At 38.9% G+C, this 20,042-nt stretch overlaps 1 protein-coding gene across 1 annotated transcript in view; it reads left to right on the forward strand.

Moving 5' to 3' along the window:
* Window positions 1–20,042, forward strand: part of FAM169B (Protein) — a 53,132-nt gene extending 33,090 nt beyond the window's left edge. The window contains exons 4-9 of the mRNA XM_026121719.2: window positions 2,291–2,376; window positions 3,995–4,169; window positions 12,227–12,409; window positions 14,851–14,979; window positions 18,587–18,684; window positions 19,651–20,042. Coding sequence (XP_025977504.1) covers window positions 2,291–2,376; window positions 3,995–4,169; window positions 12,227–12,409; window positions 14,851–14,979; window positions 18,587–18,657 — 644 coding nt within the window. The 3' untranslated portion in view covers window positions 18,658–18,684; window positions 19,651–20,042. The remainder of the gene's footprint in view (window positions 1–2,290; window positions 2,377–3,994; window positions 4,170–12,226; window positions 12,410–14,850; window positions 14,980–18,586; window positions 18,685–19,650) is intronic.

A 20,042-nucleotide genomic window follows, 5' to 3' on the forward strand; every position in this document is an offset into this window, starting at 1 on the left:
TTTTGATCAGGTGAACGTAACCTTATGATTTGGAAAGAATAATAATGCTGGGAAAGGAGAGTGAAAGAACGCGCTTTCACAAAACGTGTTTGTGTTTGAAGTAATATTCCTCAGAGTTGATTATAAAATGAAAATGAGAATGTGGGGAAGCATGAATGGGTTTAACGGTGAACCAGATGTTGACTAGAGAAATGATAACAAAAAGCAAAGTACATATGTTTGTGTGAAATCTGGAGAAATGTTTTTTCTTCAAGGAAGGCATCTGTATAGATAAGGTTGCTCAAGTAATGTGATGTGACAGTTGCTATGTCAACTAGTGTTCTCCCCCCACACACATTTAAATTATTGAATAGCACAGTAACTGTGCTGTAAAAGTAGCTCCTTAGAACATGGCCATGCATCCTCCTGTTTTCATCAAAGCTTTTTCAAGCTTTTCTGACCATTACTACGTGCATTGTATGTGTCTGGACTATGTGCCAAATCTTTGTGCAACTCCCATTGAAGTCAGCATTTGGCCCATTATGTCCCCTTTGTCTGACTCAGCTCCCTTTGTAGCTGCATGTTTCGTGGATGTGTAATGGAGCAGTGGCTGCTTGCACTTGAAAGCAGAGTGAAGGGATTGAGGGAACAGATTGAATCCATCACAGAAAAAGTATGAAACTCCCATGCAAGTAAGTGCATAATATTTAATGAATTGGATCTGGGGCTATAAACAGGCATCTGCCCTTGCGTGCAATACTTTCTTCATTGTTAATCCAGTATACAAAGCGTAACACTTTTTGGCACATACTTTAATAATTTATTCAAAATATAAGTTAGCTAAGCAGAACCTCCAGCCTGAAAGCCAGTGGGAGCTGGTAAAGGCTGAAGCAAAAAGGGAAACTAACCTGTGCATGTTAGAAACATTTGTATGACCTGAGGCTAAAACAGGTAAATGATGAATCCTATTAAAGCTGTTTCACTTGCTTGTGTGTAGATTTGTCTCTAGCTGGTAGATGGCTTTTAACTTTTTTATGTTTGTCTGTAGTTGGATAGCTTAGAGAACCGGTAGACAGTGTACTCTATTAGGACCTGAGATGTTTGAACTCCATCCTGTTCTTTGCAACATACTTCCTACATTATATTTAATCTCTTTGTCTTAAAATGGGAAAGTGACATGCCCTATTTAAAGGTAGTAAATATATCGGTGTTCTTGAGCACTCCTGCAGTTGTGGCCATGTAGGTTCTGTAGGTGGATGTCACCACTGCACAGATAATAAAAGTTCTTTTTGCTGAAATGTTTGCTGCTTGATGTGTCAGTGGTCATAAAAGACTTAATATCTGTCTTTCTTTTAAATACTAATCTAGATCTTTAAAAACTAATACCCTTTGAATTCCCCCTGTGCTAAAACTCTTCTTTCTGATCAGGGCTTGGGAGCAATTTCAGTCTTACTGTTGCTACTTTGATCTTTCTCCTGTAAATCTAATGGCAGGAATGAATTCTGTGGACAAACTTAAGGGAATTGGTTTTTAAATACTTGCTTCTGCATATGTGAAGAGTTCAGGAAGAGTGGGAAGAAGTGGGGTGCAAGGTCTGCATAGCACTTATACAAGTGCAAATATATTTATACCTAAATAATGTATAGGCTTGTGATAAACTTTTGCTTCATGGCAAAGTTTTCCTTACAGATCTGTGCATATGTCTGCCCTTTGTGGATGGAAACATCTGTCCATGCATTTAAACTGTACTGAATACCTGTCCATGCAGAAATTTTAGGATCTACACTCTAAAGGTACAGATATATAGAAATTCAATCATGTGGGCAGCCAAAAAGGTGTTTCATGAAGTGGATGTGAAAACTTTGAGGCTTGACTTGCATGGGTGGAAATATGGGTATGTATGCATGTGTACAGCTAAAGTTCTCAAAGAAGCTTCAAAAATGTAGCATTCTGTTAATTTTTAACTTCCAGAGAGTGCTCTCTGTCCCAAATGCCACTCAGTCATACTGTGGTGCTATACAGATATCATGCAGGAAGTGCTTTATTCATATGGCACAGAGGTTGTCATACCAAAGTGATATCAATTTATAAGAAAAATTGCCTTCACTTGATGCTTCATTCAGTATTGAAAGTTGGATATCAATGGACATGGAGATGAAATGGAAACATTGCCATTGTTCTGCTGTTTCAGCAAATCAGACTGAAGTCAGCTGGAGGGAGAAGTGGGTATGAGCCTGCTTGTGGAAAGGTGTAGAGCCAGGTAAGTATTTATCTGCAGTTCATGTGTTCCCCTATCTTTTTCTTTTTGTAGTTCTGGCAGTTTATTTGAACCAGTCTTGGTGGCCTATTGAAGATGTAGTAAAGACAGCTGATCCTTCTAGAGATGGGCTGATTTCGGTAAGGATGCTATTTTAAACATTTGCCTTTACCCTGGCACTAGAACAGTCAAATGCAATTCTCTCTGCTCTCCCGTAGCTCGTGTTTTGTAATCTGTGGGACCTGGGATACGTGGCTCACCAAGTACTTTAAATGTCTCCCATTGCACAGTGACATGCACATTCACTCTCTCTAAATAATTTTGTGCATGCAATTTATGATTCATCTGTGGGATTTATTCTGTGTGTTTTTACCTTGCCATCATTGGCAGGTAAAAAAATAATCAGATAAACAGAATTATTACATTAGTAATAACTCTTCACATTAGTGCTGCTTGACTGACAGTCTGATGGCAGGTGTTACCACCCTTTGGAACAATGTCTTATCTAGCTATTCAGAAGCTTTTTGCATTGGACAGTATTTATATTGTGCTTACTTTATTGAACTGTTATTTAATAGGTTTTAAATCTCTAATTTAATAGATTTTAAATCTGTAGTTCTTTTTCGAAATAAATGATCTTAGTAAGATACAACTATTTTTTCATGGGTGAATATTTGAGAGATTCTGATAATCTTAAATTTATCTGTTTTCAACTTAGAAATCAGTTGCCTACTGTATGTGGGCTTTCTGTTGCCATGAAGCTGTTAAGTCAGTCCTATTTCCTACCCAGTCCTCTGTGTCCAGCTTTGGTCCTTAATGATTCTTTTCATTTATTATCTTTCCCTAATACCTGTCATTCATCAAGTTTAAAATCCTTTCTTCACTGAATTAAATAGGCTTTCTGTGTGTAACTGAACTGGAGGGATTTTGAGCTACACATTCTTGCAGGATAGAACATGAGGCAGAAACACAGGCTTTCAGCCAATTTTCAAGCATCTGTTATATCTACAGAGGATGAAAAAATACCGGAAAACAGAAAGCTTGCCCTTTCTAGCTTATTGCTGAGAGTTATGTCGTCATTATTTGTGGAAACTCTCATTTTCTTTTTCTACATTCCTGAAAAGGTTGTTGGCACCACTTTTTTTGTCTTGCTGACCAGTATTATCTTATTGCTCCTTTGTATTTTTCCATGTGCCTGTCCTGTTGGTTATCTAAAAAGAAGCACTGTATAAAAGCTAATTGTTCCTGTTGTTATGAATAGATTATAAGCTATTTGGGACAGAGACTATTTTTATTCTGTTTTGTATAGTGTCTAGCTCAGTAACATCCTGGCCCATACCTAAGGTTCTTTGATGCTGTGGCAAGAGAGATAGTAGTGAAGAGGTGGTCAGGATAACAGAGTGAATCCTCTCTGTATTTCTTTTTTGGGTCAGATTAGATTGCCTTGATCCTATTTCCAACTGTCACTCACTGTGACTAGGCAAGAAACTTCTTCTCTCTGTGACAACAGGAAATATGGCAGGCTTTATAAATTATTAGTAGATTATTCTACTCCCTCTGGATGAAGGCTGGAACAGTAGAAAAAATTATTTGTATTATCCTGTCTGGACCAGTTCACGAGGTATTTTCCCCAAGTTACGTGTGCATGTTTTCTGACCACCTCTTTCCCAGCCCATTTGATTTTGAAGTCTTTCATGAAAGGCAAAATACTATTCTTTGCTTCATTTGTCTTTGGTCTGTTTTTGTTTGTCCTCTAAGGTTGAGACATTTGGAGAAAGGATTGTCCTCTTTGTTCTGAACTACATTATTTTTGGAATGCTGGAAGGGAGTTCAGCTAATGATGCATTCTTTCTACCTCACTCTGCCACTGAGTGTGCCAAGATACTCTGGAGAGATGGTGAGGCTGTTGCCTTTTATACAGTCAAGATGAAAGGTAAGGTCATTTTAGAGACACACTCCCATTGGCTTCTGATAGCTAGAAATGTAATGCTTTTGTTTGTCTTTGAGCATAAATAATCCTGGCTCTTATTTACGTTTTTATATTGAATCTCTCTCAGAATGAATCTGGGGAACAAACCTTCCCAGAATTTGGAAGCCATCCATATTACTTTCATTTAAACATGATGTCTCCAAGTTCTATTCTCAGTTACACTGAGTGATCTGAAGTACTAGTTTATGCCAATAAAATATGTTTTAATGCAGCCAAGTAAAAGGTCATACATCTAGGAACAAAGAATGCAGAGACTACTGATAGAATGGAGAACTGTATCCTGTAAAGAATGGTATCTGAAAAAAGGTGTACAGTTCACATAGCAAAAACAGTGCATCAGGGGTGGCTGGTGGCAAGAAATGGTAATATCCTTGGATGTGTAAGGAGCAGTTGCTAGGTTGTGCAGAGGAAGGTGTATGTCCTAGATCGGTCCTGGAATGCTCTACCTAGTTGTGGTACTCCCATGTTAGAAGGATGATGATGATTAATTGATTTCATCATTAATTAATTAACTGGTGTACAAGAGAATCAAAATGTACCTGATGCTTTAGGGATGCTTGCCAACATAAGCCTTAGTGAAGGTGTTTTTTTTTTTTTAAATTGAGAATTTATATTAATGCAGATACATTGCTATTAGCCAGTCCAGTGTAGAAAACACCTCATTAGAATAACTGCAGATTTGCAATTGAGTACCTACTTTATTCAGGAGCTGGTTACCTCTCTGTGTTTAAGATTCATGCGTGTCATCTGGAACACCAGCAGCTTAAACATGGAAAAGTTGGTATCTTTGGAGGTAAATGTATTGCTGAAGTCAACAATCAGAAATCATCTGTCATAAAAGGGGAGAAGAAACAGGTTGAGAGCTGTGAATAGTAGGTATGGATTGCTTTAGATTCCAGAGGACAGTTTCAAGTTGCCATTCCTGGTAGAGTCTTAAAGAGCAGCAGCACTAAGAGATGTTTTGCTTTTCTGCTACCTTGGGATGCATAAGCTCCTTATTCACACTGAGGTGTAGCTTGTGCTCCACTGTGTTGGTGCAGTGCTACTGTACAATCAGTGATGAATCATGTCTTAGCCTATTAGTGAGGAATCTTGTCTCTATCTGTGAATATGCTGATGAGCTCTTTTATAATTGGGAAACACTTCTTTTACCATCATACATTTTCGTTTAAGTCCATAAATATTTCTGAGCAAAGATTTTGGAGAGAAATGCTTGTATGGGCTGTAATGATTCATGCTTCAGTAAAATAAATTTGCACAGTAGTCTGTTATGGGTGGAGTATTAGCCAAGCTGAAACTGTTTCTGTGTAAATTGAGAGTCGTAGTTTGTTTTTAAACCAGGTCCACATAAAATACAGATTCTTTGAGTTCAGCTTTGTCAGCATCTGTCTTTTGTTGCCAGTGCTTTTTTCTCTGGGCAGCTGTATTTATTAGTTTTTGGCTTGTGTCACAAAATACTGCAGACATTTGCCAAAGACTTTTTGGGAAGCTTGAAACTGATGGTTTTTGCCTCTTTTTACTGTATGTATTTAGAAAATAATTCCTTTCTGAGGTTCTGTGATTGCAATTTCATACTAACCATGCTCTGGCTGATCCTGTTCTCTGTGCATTATATTACATGCATGGATTTGTTAGGCCTGAAACAAGCTCAGCTAAATATCTTCCCTTATAAGTCCTATTTCATAAAGTTTGTTTAGATTTTTTTAAAAACTTTTCTTTTTTTGCCTCATGTAAATTTTTTCCCTTTACTGTCCTGGTCAGAACATTTAGGAGGGGCAGCTTTAAATACAGGACATTATATGATGCTGGATCTCTTGTTACGACTTCTGGTGCTAGGAAGAAATGATCTTCTGTGCCCACCATGAGAACGTGATTCTCTTTATTTCTGTGCTGTGCAATTATCTGGCCATTCTCCATGGTTTTATTTTCTTCACTATGTAGTTGAGACTCATGCTTATTCAACTCTGTATATTTCTCATCTCTGAATTTTCCATTATCCACAGTATGACAAAAAACCATGCTTCAGTGGAGCCAAATAAGCCAGAACAGATCTGTGGAACATGGCTGTTTCAAACATGAATCATCCAGGTGAATCATAGAAACAGGTGACCAAGGAGGAGAGAGTTCGTTCTGTCTTTGCTACAGATTTAGTTTGCCCTTATGCAAACCAAATTTTCACATGGAATTCAGTGATTCCAATTAACCAGCTTGGCAATGCTGTAAAGTCTTTGCCATTTGCCAGTTACTAGGTGGTCTGTGCAAAGCGAACTTGATAATGTTGGTCTGATTCCACACATCTGTCTATCTTATGAATGTCCTTAACTGGATCTCCTTTAGTAGTCTTGGTAGAGAGATACAGACGGCGCTGAGCACCTGCCTTGCTCAGAGACACAGTAACTGCAAGCCAAGTTTTTGAGGCAGTTTGGCAACTACTGGCACTGGCCATCCTGCACCTGTTGTGTAGATAAACAGAAGACTCATTCTTCAAGACTGTCACTTTTCACGAGCATTAGACACCTTTATTAAAACAAAATTTATTCATGACTACACAGATCATCACCCTAACCTCTCTGGTATGTGCTTAGTCCTGTCCAATGGCAGGCAGGCAGCATTTACCACTGGGTGCACTAAAGATTGATGAGACATACTAAGCCACTAATGAGGCTGATAAGATACTTTGTCACGTGCCAAGATAAATGTCTCCAATTTTATCTATATCAGCAGCTTCCATATTAGGCAGCTGAAGAGTTCAGACCTCACTGAATGCAGCTACTTAAAGGTGAAATGGAACATGACAGAGTTTCTTGTCCTCTGAGACACGTTTGCTTTAACCTCTGCACCTTTCTTTGCAGACAGCAACCTGTAACACTTCAAATATTTTGTGGAAGACAAAACTAAGACCTTTCAATAGCTCCTTTGGTTTCGAGATCTGTTTTTATATTTCTTTTAAATATTCCTTTCAGTTTTTTTTTCTCTTAATATGCTTTAAACTTGTGTGAAAACCTCAAAAAGAATGTGTTTTGTGTAGTGGATTAAGACTACGATTATTGACAAGATTTTTTGTTCAGTGGGACCTTATAATTCCATAAAAAAATATTTTTCTATGTAATGAGGATTAGTAATCATTGAAGATGGATTTTTACTGCCTTCACATTCATGTGCAGTAGTCGGGAGATTGTAGAAGATTCATGATTAAGATAAGGATGCTATAAGCCAGGAGTGTCTGTGTCATTTTAAAATAAAAAAGAAGATAAAACCCTTTTGATATGCAGACAGAAGGCCTCAGCTTTTCTACTGTTACATGTTATTGTTTCTGTTACACATAGGAGCTACCAAGTCATGGGCCAAGCTCTTCTGTGGTACAAAGAGCAAAAGAGTCAGGATACCAAAGTTTGTCCCTTCCGAAGCTTCCTCTGTTCTTTCTGTCAAACACAGTAGAGGAGTGGAGAAAGACAGTATTTTCTGTGCCGTGAGTTAAACCAGCCTTAACATAAAGTGTACTGGGCCTCTGAGAAGGCTTTAGAACATGGAATTGAACCAGGAGTGAATGCATTTTTGGCTTCTCGTTCATTCTTTGCGGATGTTCCACAAATCACACTTTGGGAACACCTGACAACAAAAAAATCTAAGCTGAAGTAAAGTAGGCAGCAAAACAGCCCTGACGCCCTGTCTGCCTTTCAGCTGCCCCGGACCTTTGTAAAAGCATAGCTGATGGAGGTGGCTGCTGCTGCCATGGAAGGTAGATGTATCTGAGGGGTGCTGCTTGGGGAGGGACATCATGCTGTCCATTCTCCCTTCCCGTCCCTCGGTCCCAGTGGCACCATAAGCTACAAGCCTAATTTTGTAGTGCTCTTCTGTTTGCTCTCAGTTTTGCCCTTTTCTGTGGACAAGAACAGCACAAGCCCAGCCCTGTTGCCCTGTGAGATGCCTTGAACCAGATCTGATTTGGGGAGGGAAGAGAAAAATTCTTTTCCTCACTGTATTTTTCTGTTAACAAAACGTGACGCAACCTTGTGAGCTGTTTATTAAAGTGGAATAGTTAACATTTACGTATGTAACACCGGAGTGCTTCAGAAATGATAATATATTTTATTTAAGATAGTCTTTGGAAATGGTTGCCCAAGTTGAAAACCATTTCCCACCGTTCTTCTCTACAAGCTTTTGCAGACTTCTTTTACTAATGTGGCGGCTTAGATGGTTTTCTCTAGAAATAGATCCCAAAAGAGACTATATACTTCTATTTTCAACTGATTACATACATTTCTTCTAGAAAAAAATGAAATCAGAGTCGAAACTAACCTGACTGACAGTTAGCTAAAATCTTGTTGGAGAATTGCTTTTTTCTCTGTCTGTTTTCTAGCAATAATATTTTTAATATGCATTTCTGAAGCAGACTGAAGGTTCTGGCTGTAATAAAAATTAAATGACTACATACCAGTCGAGACATGAATTCATTTAATTTTATTGAAGCCAGAACCTTTGCTCCCCTTCTCCCATACAGACTCGCACAATGGGTTGACCTTGGGTTCTATTCAGCAGAAGTATTCCCCACCCTTTCCGCAAGCACTTAGCCTGCAGAAGGCCTGTCCAAACATGTGTGTGCCAAGCCAGCTTGTTCAGCAGGGAAACAGTCACTGTGCACGACCTTGTTTTGTTTGGGGCCTTTGGATGTGGGGACAGGGTTGTTTTCTTTCTGGTTTGTGGCGTTTGGGAATGCTAATGGCTGTCTGCTTTCCTGCCCTTGTAATGTCTGTTTACCATTTTGCTGGCTCATAAGTTGGTCATTTGGTGCTCGTGACCTAACCAGACAGATCAAAGGCTTTCAAAGGACAGACTGCATAAATACTTCCATCTCCATGGCCAATGCCCTGATTTTCACTGTCTCCTCCCTCACCCCAAAATTTAGACTGTTTGTGTGTTTCAGCAGCGAAACAAACCTCTAGCAGAATGCACAAGAGCCTAGTGGTCAGCTCTGGACCACCATTAGCTCATGATAACCTCTTTGCTGTTGGATGGGACCTACATGCAAAATGTCCTTTGTTCCAAAGGTTTATTTGTTTTTTTATTTTATCTCAAATGGCTCTTGGCTATGACTTTTCTAGTATGTTTCCCATGGACAAGGTGAAGAATGGCTTCATGGTTTCTTTATTTACAATGCCTTTAGACTTTGCAAGTCTTTGTGTTCTAAACACAAAATTAGGAGAACAGACGTAAATCACTTAGCTCCTGGGATTGCTACACAACAGTCTTATGAGGATTTATAGGAGACAGACTATATGAGATAGTAATAAACTTATAAGGACGCATGCAGGAGTTCTTAAAGCTGTTGACTTCATGAGGAAAAGTTTGTCCCTTTCTTAGAACATATGGTGGAACACTGCTGGAATCCAACATTTCTCTGGGCTGGCAGCTAACAGGGGGGCTGGGGATATACTCAGTTTCTCAGATAATGAAAAAAGAATAACTACCCATCATGTGTTACAAATATTGAAAGGTTATAAACATCACCACAAACCATCCTTTTCCAACAGTGTGCTTGAACATGTGTTTGAAGTTAAGCATGCACTTTGATTAAGCAGGGTTGGACCAAGCCTAGATGTGAATGGAATGGTTATATAGGTGCGTACTCTGTCATATGGCTGGGGATATGTGACATGGATTCTTGCTAAGTGGAGAGCTACAGCCTTGACAAATCAGTGTTTAGACTTAAATATATTCACGTGTGTTTTGCTGAATTCGTATGCCAGGAGAGAGAGTGTTCAGTCTGACCCTGCAGGTATCAGCAAGAGGTACTAGATATCATCTCAAGGAACAGAAATGGACCTCCATTTAAGATAGCTATGTGGATGTGATAAAAAGAAAATAGGTCATAATAAAAGAAAAGTTTTACACTGAAATTTAGGAAAAGCCATTCAAAAAAGAGATTTGTGAAACTTTGGAATAGGTCTTAGTGAAGTGATGAAAGTTTCCTGACATGAGACACTGAAAACTAGACCAGATGATACACTAGTAAGGACTGTAAGAGAGAAACCCAAGGAGGTCTTGATGAGACTTAACCAACAAAATAAGAAAATGTCATCTTTTCATCTTTTCCTGGCGTGAAGGCATGGATATCCATTTCCATTCAAACTATCATATACCCAGATATAACAAGCATAGAATCTTCATAGATATTTTTTAAATATAAAAAAAAAGTCAGCAAGAGGTTTCTATGGTGACTTTTTCCCTATATATAGGTAGATGGCATACTTGTACCGATCATTCATTTCGGAGATGAATGCTTTTGTTTTCAAATAGTTTGAGGTTCTATTTTTTGTGGCGTTTTGCACTTTAAGGAAGTTGTACAAAGAGTTGCTCATACACCTCCTGCAGTCGGGCCCTAAGTTGTTTAGGGTGAACATTGGAAGTTTGGACCCTGAATGTCTGTTCTTAATTAACTTTCTCTTGATTCCAGTTTGAGTTTATGATGCATGATTGCAAAATAAATCCCTTGATGCTGGAACTATTTTTTTTGACAGTTTTAACTGAGAAATGGTTTAGTCTTATAGTTTGGAGTCTTATACTTAAGAGCACGTAGACTCTTGCATCGTGTCCCCATGATTTCAAGTGACTGACTTAATCTGTTTATTAGCAAAGACTGTCCTTGAATAAAAGCCCTGATTTAACATTAATAGTAGTTCAGTCAGTGGACTTGAAGCACACGTTTTAGCAGAAATGAATGGACTTACAAAGGAACAGTTGTTTCTTAAAATACACCACTCAATAGCTTATGGTTTTATAGCAAATACCCTCAATTATTGTCTATACCTGTCTTCCTTGAGAAGTGTGACCTTTGGGTGCTGTAGCGCAAGTCTGAGTTTAGGCCGTTGTACTGAGTTCAGCTGTCAGTAGGTTTCCACAGAGTGCTTTCCCATCGTAGCTCCTCCTCTTCAGAAAATTGCTGCTTCCCTGCTATGCATCGTGCACTTAGGGGCTGCCCAGCCTCTGCTGTGTGCTTCTAAGGAGGCAGGTGACAGACTTCCCTTCCTCTGGCATGGAGTCACTGAGAGGGTGTGCAGTCAGGGATCTGCTTCCAGTTTTAGAGGGAGTAACCCCAACACTTACTTTTTATGTGGATCTCTTACCAGTGAAGGTTTGAAGATGGCTCCTGGGCATGTGTTGACAGATAACAGCAACTGAAAGCGAGAAATATTCTTTTGTACAGTTGTTTATGGAATAGAGTGAATTTGGGGATCAAGTACTACTTAAATATACGGTACAAGCGTTGTAGAACTTTTTGACTGGTAGTTGTGTAGGTAGGTATGAAAGTGTAAATGACAGAGCCAGTCAAGAGTCATGCTTCACAATATTATTGTGCCATCTGTGGAGGCACAGCAGCAAGGTATGCAGAGGCTGAGAGATCCTCTCTTCTTTCCCTACAGTTAGTATTAAATTGCTTGCTTAATCAATATTGGAGTTTTCTCTGGAAGCCTTTGCCGTTGTCCACTTGCATCAGGCAGTATGCACCTTCTGAATGTTTAGATCATGCTGTGCTTGTGGTGCTGTAGATTTCATAAAAAGAGTTTAGGTGGAGTGATTTGCCAGAATAGCCGAGAGCTAAAGGAATATATTGAAATTATTTTTCAGAATATTTATCCCTCTTTGGCTGTAGCCCAATTATATCTTTTCAGCTAACTTCCCTTCATATGTAGCCTGTGTACCTAGATAGCCTGAGTATGAAGAATCAAAGTTTGGAAACTACTATGGTGAGACCTGTCTACGTGTTGAGCATGTCCTCTCAGCTTGATGGCACAAATCTTCCTCCTGGAAAGTGTTTTACTTCTTATTTGGCGTCACTACCATCAGTGCAAATGCACTTCAGTTGGAGGTAGCCTGTAGCCTGTAGAGAGGTGTCAGAGCAGTATTCATGGCTAGAATCACATGAGCCGTACAGGGTTTTCTCAGTGCAATAGTAGCAATTTCATTTTCAAATTCATGTGTTTTTTACTGCCTGCTTTCAGGGAGCCTTTGTGATGGTACTACCAGTCAGTGTTATTTGCTGCCAGTTTTGGATACTATATTTGTCCAGAGAAAGTACAGAAGAGGTGGCCTAGGGATGAAAATGCTACATGATTTCTGTCAGTCTTTTGTGGCTGAGGATGCCTTAGGGATCAGCTGCCCTATTTCTGCTGCCATGTATCAAGGTAAATCATTTGATGTGGAAACGTCAGGTAAGGGTCATGTATAATGTATAAATTTCAATATAGTCTTGGTAGGATTTTCTTAACTGTATGAGAATTCTGTGCACTCATCTGAACTGAAAAATAATGTTGTTAGCATGCAGTTGGTTACTTTTCTTGGGATATTTGGAATTTCCTGGAATTTGGAAGGTAGGCCAATATTTATGTAAGACAAAGAGAAATGTAAAACTCATACTGCCTGTTTGGCATTTTGCATTCTTATCTCTCTGTCTATAAGAAAAAGAACAATGTCATAGTACTAGACAGTGATTTAACAATTTTTTTTTGACACCAGAGGGAGAAGAATCATAAGATGTTGTCAAGCCTACACTACACACATAATGTGCTTGTAGATACTGCACTTGTAGGAAATTGTATTTAACAAGCACTGTACCTGAGCTCTGCTCATTCATCCAATCTTGTCAGTACTTGTTTCTTTACCAAAACATTGACTATCTTTGAACATTTGCCACTTTTAAAAAATTGTTAACTAGTTATACATCTTTCTCTGTGTTCTGATTGGAGTTCTGGCTTTGGTATTAAAATTTACAGCAAATATCCCTGATAATACTATTTATAAAACTCTATCCTCTAGAAAAAAACATTTTTCTAAACAAGTATGTTGTTCCATATGTGCTGTAGAGATTTTGCAGTCATTTTGGGGGTTGTTTCTATTGACTATTATGACTTTGCAGTCATTTCCTAGTAGGTATCAACAAAGTTTTAACGGTGCCTGTTCTTTCTCTCTCTTGGTCCGTATGTGCCATGAAATGTATGCAAATGTGTCCCAGGACTTCGTAAGGTATTGCTACTTCTAAATTCAGAAAAAAATAGTATTGATACCATTCTTTTTCTCCACCCAACAAAATCAATTTCTCCTGCTGCAGACATCACGTGGTTTAGAGATTATGGATCAGAATGCTGTGTTGTTTAAGTTAACACTAGTGATATGTTGCAAGGCTATGCTTTTCATCTCAGTTAAGTTCCAAGCTAATAGTCACTAAATTTGACTTGTATCTTATACTAATTAGGATTTCTGGGTACTACTTTTATAAAAATACTAGCACTGTAAGTTAAATTTTGACTCTATTGAAGTCACTGCCTTTTTTTTTTAATCTTTCATTGGAACTACAATATCGTTCTTGGACAGAGGAATGCAACTTTTTATTGTAGATATCTGCACTGAATGTGAGCAGCCTTCCCTAGCATTTTACTTAATGTGCTATCAGTGCCTAAAAGAAAGTAAAAAATCCACTTACCAAACATCTCTATTCTGCTATATATATTACTTTCAGTGTTTTTTACTGAAATGATTAATTTAAATTATGTCCTTGGTAAAATTAATGACAACGATCTGCTCATTACTGTAAGGCAAATGTTTACATACCAGAATTGGAGTTTTCATTTTGACAATCCATTGTTAAATTTAACCAAATGTCGAAGATAAATGACCCATCTAAATTCACTCTGCACTGTGATGGACTAGAATGGAGAGAGGAAAGCATGAAGAAAATTTTGCTGATTACAGATTGGGATCTCAGTTCTTGAGTTGATAGAATAGTAGTTGAGGAAAGTTCAAAATACTCATTAAATTTTTTGAGCAGTTTGGCCTTGCAGCATATTCCTTCTTTTGACTCTTCAGACATCCTAGATAGCCTCTAAATAAGACAGATTTCAGTTGGTAAGACAAGCAACTCAAAATTTTGATAGTTTATCCAAATTATACTAAAGTTCAAAGCACACAGAGTGTGTCCAGAGTCTGTGGGAGTACGGTTTCTAATGGAAGTTTTTCGTTTCACATAGGTACCCCTGCTATTTCCCTGTCAGGTCTTCCTATTTCATGTTTTTCCCACTCAAAGAAGCAAATTACCCCCAGCAACAGAATACAAGATAGGAGAAGTAATAAACTGGAGAGCAGTATTGGCCCAAGAACAATCTGAAATTTTTTGTTTATAAATTAGAAATTAGAGTAGCATTCTCAATCATTAAAGCTGGGAGATACTGAAACAGCTTTCATTTCAGAGTAGTGAGGGCGAAAAACCCACACTGCTATTAATCTGGACCTGATAAGGGCCTGGAGGAAGTTCTGTAATGCAGTGGCTGCAGAAGTGATGGGTTGGCGGCCCAGTAAGTCATTTCAAGTCCTGTACTTCCGCACTCACAAGGAAGTAATCTAGACCAAAGCAGATGGACAGAATTTACTCATGCCCATCTGGGCCATTCCACCTAGACTTTCCATAAAAGTCCCAGCTAAAAGGGAAAAGGAAGATCAAAAGAGAGAAGATTTCCAAAGGCACTAATGAAAGTAGTTCATTCTCTGAGAGGATTTCCAAGCTAGACACACTTCCTCTTCCAATGTGCTTTTCACTCATTCATGCTTTTGCCGCTTGGTTTCTCCTGTTCAGTTTGCCAGAAATTCTTGCAGACTTATCCTGAGGAGCAGAAGCGACTGTGGGAGGTGGAAGCACCAGGAGACTGGAGCCAACGAGTGAATATCTGGTTAAAAATTCAGATGGAGTCAGCCCTTTCAGAAAGTGAGTTAAAAGGAACAGTGTGAACTTGGCCATGCTAGTAATATAAAGATGAGAATTAAAGTCAAAGCTTAGGAAGAATGAAAGAATGATGGTTTCTCTGTTTTTTTGCACATGGAGAAACTGCTGAGTGTGCAGTTCAGTTCACTGCTCCTTTTCCAGTAAACAGGACCATTCTTTGAAATTATGAGGTAATGAAATTGAGAGGCAGAACATCTGAGAGATACTGAACAAAGCAAAGTCTTGGCATAAAGTGACTGTACGTCCCATTGCATTGTGCTTACAGCAGGGTAGAAGTTAGCCCCAAAAATTCCTGTTGCACAACACAATGTCTGGATTATAGAGAGGGTTTGTTTCTCTCAGATTATTACAAAGGAGAAATTTGTATGGCCAATGGGCAACGTGTTTAATTACCTTCAATTTGCTGCCAGTACTATTCTTGGATGGAAACACAAACATTTTCATTATGGCTTTTGGAAGATTCAAAGTACTGTCCTAAAGGGTAAATCCTTCTTGCTGGGAGCATTTTAGCCTCCTTCACAGCAGACAGCAACAGAGTAGGAAACCCTTCTGACAGTTCATATGGGAATCTTGTTGATGTCTGTTCAGCTGGCCTTGGGATCCAGACAGGCCCCTCTGCTGCCTGCACACAAGCTGTGACCAGCATTGGATTCCAAAAGAAGGGCACACATTGTCCCTTTCTGGAAGTGCAGCAAGGAGTGCTACAGAGCAAATTGCTCCCATGCCTTCCCACATCTGTCCTGCTTTGTACTGGCTTGGGGACCTTCAGCTGAGACATTGCATTTCATCTTGTCTGCAGAACCCCACAGGAGAGTTAAGACAGAATCTTGCCCCAGGCTGGGTTCCTCTGAAGCCGTTATATTTATGTTCTTCATGCTTTAAACCAACAAAAACTGGTGTTGCTCTTTCCTTAATCCATCTTGCTCAGTTCAGTTTCTTAGTGGCAGAGAACTCTGATCAGATCAGCAAACAGAAAGCAGATCATAGAGGAGAGTTTATTTTCTTTTTTCATGCTTCTTTTTTAGCATTGTAATCTTATATAAAAACAAGCAAGCAGACAAAAAAAAAAAAAAAAGAAAACAAAACCCAGGTAAATATGATCCCATCTAAGTGGCTGTCATTAAAAAAAAGAAGTGAGGCCTGGGAACTGCCTTGGGCATTTCTTCAGGTAATTGAGATATTTCTGTTTACAAAAGGAGGAAGGAGAGAACCTCCTTCTATATAAACTGTGAATTGGGGTCTCTCATGTCTAAACTGTGAACCTCAGTGTGATCTCCATAATGGAAAAGAGCAGAAGCATGTGAACCTGCCACTAAAATTTATAATAAAAAAATATACCTTCTAAATGGTATTCTGCACTCTGGTGCACAGCTCATTGGGGATCACTTTCCTAGACACAGAATGTGCTGAGTAGGCTTTATTTCATCTATCTTCAGAGGAAAATCAACTCACTGTAAAAATAGTATTTAAAAAGTGTAGGTGTGGAATACACTTCTTGTGCTTGTATTATCTCAGCACTACATATATTACGCACCCAGGGAAATATTAAAGAAGAGCGCAGAACAAGTAACACCTGTTAAATGTAGGGGAGAGTTTCCCTGGTTTTGTTTGGTCCTAAAGACAGTGCTGTGCCTGCATAGTTCCCTCTGATAGTTGGTGAGGGAATAACAGGAGAATTTTCCATGGCTTCATGCTATCTGATAATGCTAGAAAAAGCAAAAGCATTTTTGAGGGTGGGAGTCCTTTATCATTTGCCATCCAAAAGGATCCATCTTGCTGCTCACCATATATGTAGAGGGAAGCTTGTGTTTCCAAAGTTGTGATGTAGGTGCACAATGAGGAAAATGCTGTGGGATAGAATGGAACCTGCTGGAGTTGTGCCCTTACCTGTTCCATACGCACGCAGTCATTTAGATCTTTGTGGGAGCACTTGGGAACATAAAGCTTCATTCTTCCTTTCTGTGTTATGTTGAGAGCAAAACACGATGTAATTCAGCATTGTCAGCTCCAGTCTGGATCTATGGCAACCACCGTGCAAATAAGCAAGTCTCATTCTGCCCCTAGATCCCAATCCACATGTGCAATGCTATGTTTTGGAACAAAGTTAATGAAAAAATACTGAAAATTCTACGTACGCCACATTGTTTCCAGGATTCAGGATTTAATTCTATTAATACTGTTGTAAGAATTTTACAAACCTACATACTCCCAAGAGATTTCTACAACCCTGAGGTCAAAATTTTAAATTTTGAAAGGTTATGTGGCTGCATCTAGTGGCAGTACAGATAAACTGCAGCACTCTGTATATTGCAACAGACACTTAACTTTGGTCGTGCACACATACATAGACATATATCTACATCTCTCTCTCTATATATGTATACATATATCTATAAAAAGAAGGCTCTTTAGCATGTCATCACACGTAGCTGCAGTTATTCAATCTGAATTAATTCTTGTTGTTTGAAAAATAGATTTATCTACAGCAAATAGTCCCAATAACAGAAACATAGTGACAAGTATCTCCTGGGGCAGATTGGATGAACAGAAATCATTTAATGTGATTATATGTTTGGGCCCTAGTTGCTGGCACTGAATTAAGCTGTTATAAAGTAGTTTAGTAATATACATAAAGCATATAAATGTGAAGCTAATGTGAAAAATAAGCAGACTGAGCAAGAATTAAAATCAATTTCAGATGATTACTTATAATCCTTTATGAGAATTGGTCAGAGTATCTGCATTTGCTGAAAGGGAGTTAAGGGGTATGTTTTTCGGGGGTGTTGGACGTGAGCAGACTATCTACTTAGCAGAACTTTCAAGCTAAGAAAGAGCCAGAGACTTTTTATTTCTAGTGTAGCTGTTCACCTCAGGGGGTAAGAATTTAGGATTCTTAGATTTAAATACTCTCTTGCAATAGCGCGGTAGCACCATCTTGGCTATGCTAGTAAGGTCTCTACAGTTCAGTATTGTCTGGTCTTTCTTCCTGTCTTTCTTTTCAAATAGTAATCAAAATCAGATCCACTTAGTGCTACTTGGTTGTTTACTGCAAGTTGCAGACAATGTACCTCATTATTAATCATTAAGATTCTTCTGAAAATGTCAGGAAAAAAGAAGCCTTACAAACTCTCTTAAATTTGTTCCATGTGATATTTTCATTTGTGAGGATAATGGAAGCTTGGAAAAGACAAATACAATCAGAAGCATTTTCTGAACAGTTTACAGATGGTAAATGCTTTTTTGCAGACATTGAAAGATAAATATTCAGGTTGCATCTACGAAATATACCACTATATGGTAAGGTTAGTTGGTTGGTTTGGGAAAACTTTAAAGGATGCGGCTTTAAAATATGTAAGTGCTATTCAGCAAACTGCTAGAAAACTAGCTGTTGCATGATCAAACAGGTGCCATTGTCTTCTGTGGCAATGTCATCCGTGCACCCTGGTTTGGTTAACAGAAGCAAAGCAAGAGGGCTTGGAGATCTACAAAGGTAGCATCCAAGTGTGTATTTTGGGGGTCTTTTTAAATGAACTATTGCCATGGATGTTTACTAATATTTTTTTCTTCTTGCTTTTTTTCCTGGGGAAAGCTGCTCACCTTATTTCTCCAGAGGATGAAGAGGGCTCTCGGATGGCATATGCTCGAAGCAGTAAACCCTGACAATCGGATGCAGACCAGATGAATAAGGTACAGTGACTGATTTATCATTTTATGTCCTTTTTCACCACTGTGTTTTTCCTTTTTAGTAAAGTAGCAAGGTTTAAGTATGAGAGACAGCCACAAACAACCATGAGTGTATTTTTACTGCTGGGCTACTGATTTGTATAGCTACTCAGTAGCAGTTTGGGCGGCTAAGTGACCCAGGGCTGTTTTCATTAAATATTTTGGTTTGATTCTTACTGAGATAAAGGAGCTGTAACCAGACTGGCATACAGCAGACTTCAAGGATTACGTAAGCAATGGCTTTCTGAACTGAACTGTGTTGTTTCCTGTGCTTACACAGCAGCTTGAGTGTGACACCTTCTAGAATGAGGTAGCAAAGCTCTTTGCAGTCCTAATTGTTTTCTCCCACTGCTGAGCTGCAGATCTGACTATGCTTAGTTTTTTGCATGATGGAAGACTAAAACAGGCTGAGAGGTTTGAATGGCCCCATTTACCCCCAACCTAGTCAGGGGAACATACACCCAAGGAAACAAATCACAATAATGAAGCTTTTTCAAGTAATAAAGAAAAAGAAGAGAGGAGTGGAAGCAAAACAAAGAGCTGTAGGGGTTGTTTCCCCAGCACATTTGGGTTGCCGCACAACAATTAAATCAATTTGTTTTCTTCAGACGTGGGTCTCCTGGGGGAGCTATGACAGCACTGGCCCCTGTGGTGTGCACTCTTGCGTTATGTGCTGTGGTCATGGCTTCAGAGCCCACCCAGTCAGATCAAGGCTCCATGTACTCCCAGTTTTCTTTATGCTGATACTTCTGGGAACTCAGGCAGAGCAGTGGGAATAAAACTGTCCTATACAAACAATGTGGCTAAGTTTCTTGCTTTGCATGGTTATGGTTGCCTCAGTTGACAAAGGCATTTTATGTTAGGATCAAGTTACTGGTTATGTTGTTTGTGTATAATTTGATGTTCCCTGTGTCTTGGTTCTCATTTCAGGGCATTGAACACATTTCTGATGTTGGGAAAGTGGCAGGAGATGCCAGAGAAAATAAAGATGACACAGCAGTAGCAGCAAGGATTCTAAACCCACAGGGTCCTGAACAAGAGGACTTGGAACAAGGTGCAGACGATACTCAGCAATGCAAAGAATTCAAAAAAAGAGCAGGCCCTGGCGGCTTAGTTGGAGATAAGGCCAGCAAACAACTCAGAATTATGCCATAACTCCACTCTCAAAAAAGAGCAAAATCACTGTGTGGTCTTAAAAAATTATAACTGACTGTTCATGATTTTTAACACCAGAGAGATTTCTTCAGGTAAGATATAATTTTTTTGCAAGGCACATGTTCTCCATCTTGTGTGCTGTTTTAAATAAAGCTCTTGTTTGTTAA

The sequence above is a fragment of the Dromaius novaehollandiae genome, chromosome 10 (genome assembly GCF_036370855.1).
Source record: "Dromaius novaehollandiae isolate bDroNov1 chromosome 10, bDroNov1.hap1, whole genome shotgun sequence".
Lineage (NCBI taxonomy): Eukaryota > Metazoa > Chordata > Aves > Casuariiformes > Dromaiidae > Dromaius > Dromaius novaehollandiae.